Here is a 2,511-nt window from a genome sequence, read left to right on the forward strand (position 1 = left end):
TTAGAAGCAATTTTAATTGGAAACACAGCCGTCAATATTTGGTTTTTAATTCGGTTTTTATTGGGGTTTATATTGTTGTATTTTTGTATTTTTTGTATTTGTGTATAGTATCTGTTTTTTAAATATGCTGTGAACCGCCCTGAGTCCTATGGGAGAAGGGCGGTATATAAATTAAATTTGAATTGAATTTGAATTGAATTTCTCTACCTTGAATTTTGTGCCAAGCTGACACCACCTTGCTGCTGCTTATCTGGACACTGCAAGGAGTTAACAGGAAAGTCATGGAACTTCGTGATTAATGGTCTGCCAAGGCTAGTGGTGAAGGGGATCCCACTTTTGCCCAAGGACTGACAGGCTAAGAACTGAGGCTGGTCACTTTTGCCATAGGGACCGAAATACAAAGACCATCACCCAAAGCCTCTCAGGGGTGTCTCAGCACATTTCCCCCTGCTTTTCTGCAAATGGCTGTGCCCAGGAGGGATGGCAGAAGGCTGGCAGTCTGGGCCTTTTGGCAAGCCCCCCCCCCTCCAGACAGGAGGGCTTCCTGCCCCAGGATGCTACACAGGGCAGCTCTGAATCCCTCTGGCTGTAAGAGGCTGTGGAGGGGAGAAAAGGCAAGCTGGCCAGCAAGCCCTGCCGCCCCAGATGTCTCAGAGGCAGATTTGTTGTCCTTTGTGGCCTGGACAGGTTTCACATCCTCCCCAAATACCATTAGAGGGAAATGGGCAACCGGAGCTCTGGCTTTCTACAGAGTCTTCAGTCTCCCAGGGGAAAGTCAGCTGATCTTCCAAGAACTTCTTACATAGGCACAAGTTGCTCAGAATTGAAAGCAGCATCTCCGCAGTCTGAAGATGTGGGGAGAAGCCATTTATCTTTAATTTTGATAATGAATAATAAATATTTCTCCTCGTAACACATCCATCCCCTAACATCAAAAATCTTAAGCCATAAAATGGTTCCATATCATGGCAGGGAGTAAATATAACAAGATGGCCTGGAAAACAGGGAAAGACGCAATTTTCTCCAGCAGCATCAACTTCATGGAAAACTTGCTAGCCGTCAGCAAAATGTTTAGAGTCCATTGGCAGCACTGTCTGTTGAGGGGAATTCTGTTGTCCCCCCCCCCACAAAATTAAATTTGCATAACTCTGTCTACTGTCCCCTCCCCCATGTTTGGAAAACCTTGAAAGAGTCAAGCAGAAAATCCCCTGCAATTTCTGGGAAAACCCAATGCAATCATCTATTTGTTCATCCAACATGACTCCAGCAAGCAAGGCTGATACCAACAAGAAGCAGAATGTGTGTCAGTGTGACTGGCTATTTCTCTTTTTGAAGTCTTGGGTCACAGATCTTATTCTCCCACCCTGAGCATTGGTCAGACCCACACACCCCCAATTTAATATCATCCACAGCTCTGATGAGCAGCTCCCCAGTCACTGCTTCAAATGATCCTGGCCCCAAAACAGATCCCTGCAGATTCCCACGATCACTGCTACGTCCGCTTTAGCTGCAGCTAACTCAGCGGGAGAGAAGTCCACCCTGATCCAGCAAGCCAGGAGCTCCACGTGGACCCCTGAAAGAACGAAGGCTAATCTCTGAGATGCACCTGCAATCAGCAGGCTTCTGGGGGGGGACTTAAGCTGTTTTTAGGGCAGATTTTAATATGTTAAAATCAATTTGAAACCAAAGCATTATTACAGAAAATGTCCAATTTGCAATGAACAGTTGCCCTGGGATAGAACTTTTTGAAAATGCCATACATGAATTGTAAAATTTCACAACATCAAGCAATAAAACCACTTACCATTGCCTGGAAAATCCAGCATTGATAGAAAGAATTAGGAAAAGCATTAATAGCCAGATGTTGTAAGGACAATGACATGCAATGATTAATTTTTCTACAGCCATCAAGGCTGCAGAAATACCACAGTTAAATCCTGCCTTATTTTCACCCCTTGAAAATCTTCAAATAGGTAACTGAACTGAACTTTGTGGCGAAGGTTGTTGAGAGTGTGGTTGCACGGCAATTCCCTCGGCACCTGGAGGAAACAGATTATCTGGACCCCCTCCAGTCGGGCTTCAGGCCGGGGTACAGCACGGAAACGGCATTGGTCACGGTTAATGATCTCTGGAGGGCCCGGGACAGAGGTTATTCCTCTGTCCTAGTTCTTTTGGACCTCTCAGCGGCTTTTGATACTGTGGACCACAGTATCATGCTGCGGCGTTTAGGTGGGTTGGGAGTGGGAGGCACGGTTATGCGGTGGTTCTCCTCCTTCCTCACCGATCGTACGCAGTCCGTATTGGCAGGGGGTCAGAGGTCGACCCCAAGGCCCCTAATTTGTGGGGTGCCACAAGGGTCGGTCCTCTCTCCACTCCTGTTCAATATTTATGTGAAGCCGCTGGGAGAGATCATTCGTGGCTTTGGGGTGGATTTCCATCAGTACGCTGATGATACTCAGCTGTACATATCCACCCCGGGCCACCCCAACGATGCCCTTGACGTGATGACCC

At 47.0% G+C, this 2,511-nt stretch overlaps 1 protein-coding gene across 2 annotated transcripts in view; it reads right to left on the reverse strand.

Annotated features, from left to right (window-relative positions):
• UNC13C (unc-13 homolog C) overlaps window positions 1-2,511 on the reverse strand; it is a 63,236-nt gene that overhangs the window by 47,576 nt on the left and 13,149 nt on the right. Inside the window, exon 5 of one of the 2 annotated variants that reach the window (XM_029283155.1) lies at window positions 1,805-1,810. The exons of the other annotated variant lie outside the window; for it this stretch is intronic. Within the exon in view, the coding sequence (XP_029138988.1) occupies window positions 1,805-1,810 (6 nt within the window). The remainder of the gene's footprint in view (window positions 1-1,804; window positions 1,811-2,511) is intronic. 2 annotated transcript variants of the gene reach the window in all.

Source organism: Protobothrops mucrosquamatus, unplaced genomic scaffold (genome assembly GCF_001527695.2).
Source record: "Protobothrops mucrosquamatus isolate PMUCROS unplaced genomic scaffold, P.Mucros_1.0 scaffold27, whole genome shotgun sequence".
Taxonomy (NCBI): Eukaryota; Metazoa; Chordata; class Lepidosauria; order Squamata; family Viperidae; genus Protobothrops; species Protobothrops mucrosquamatus.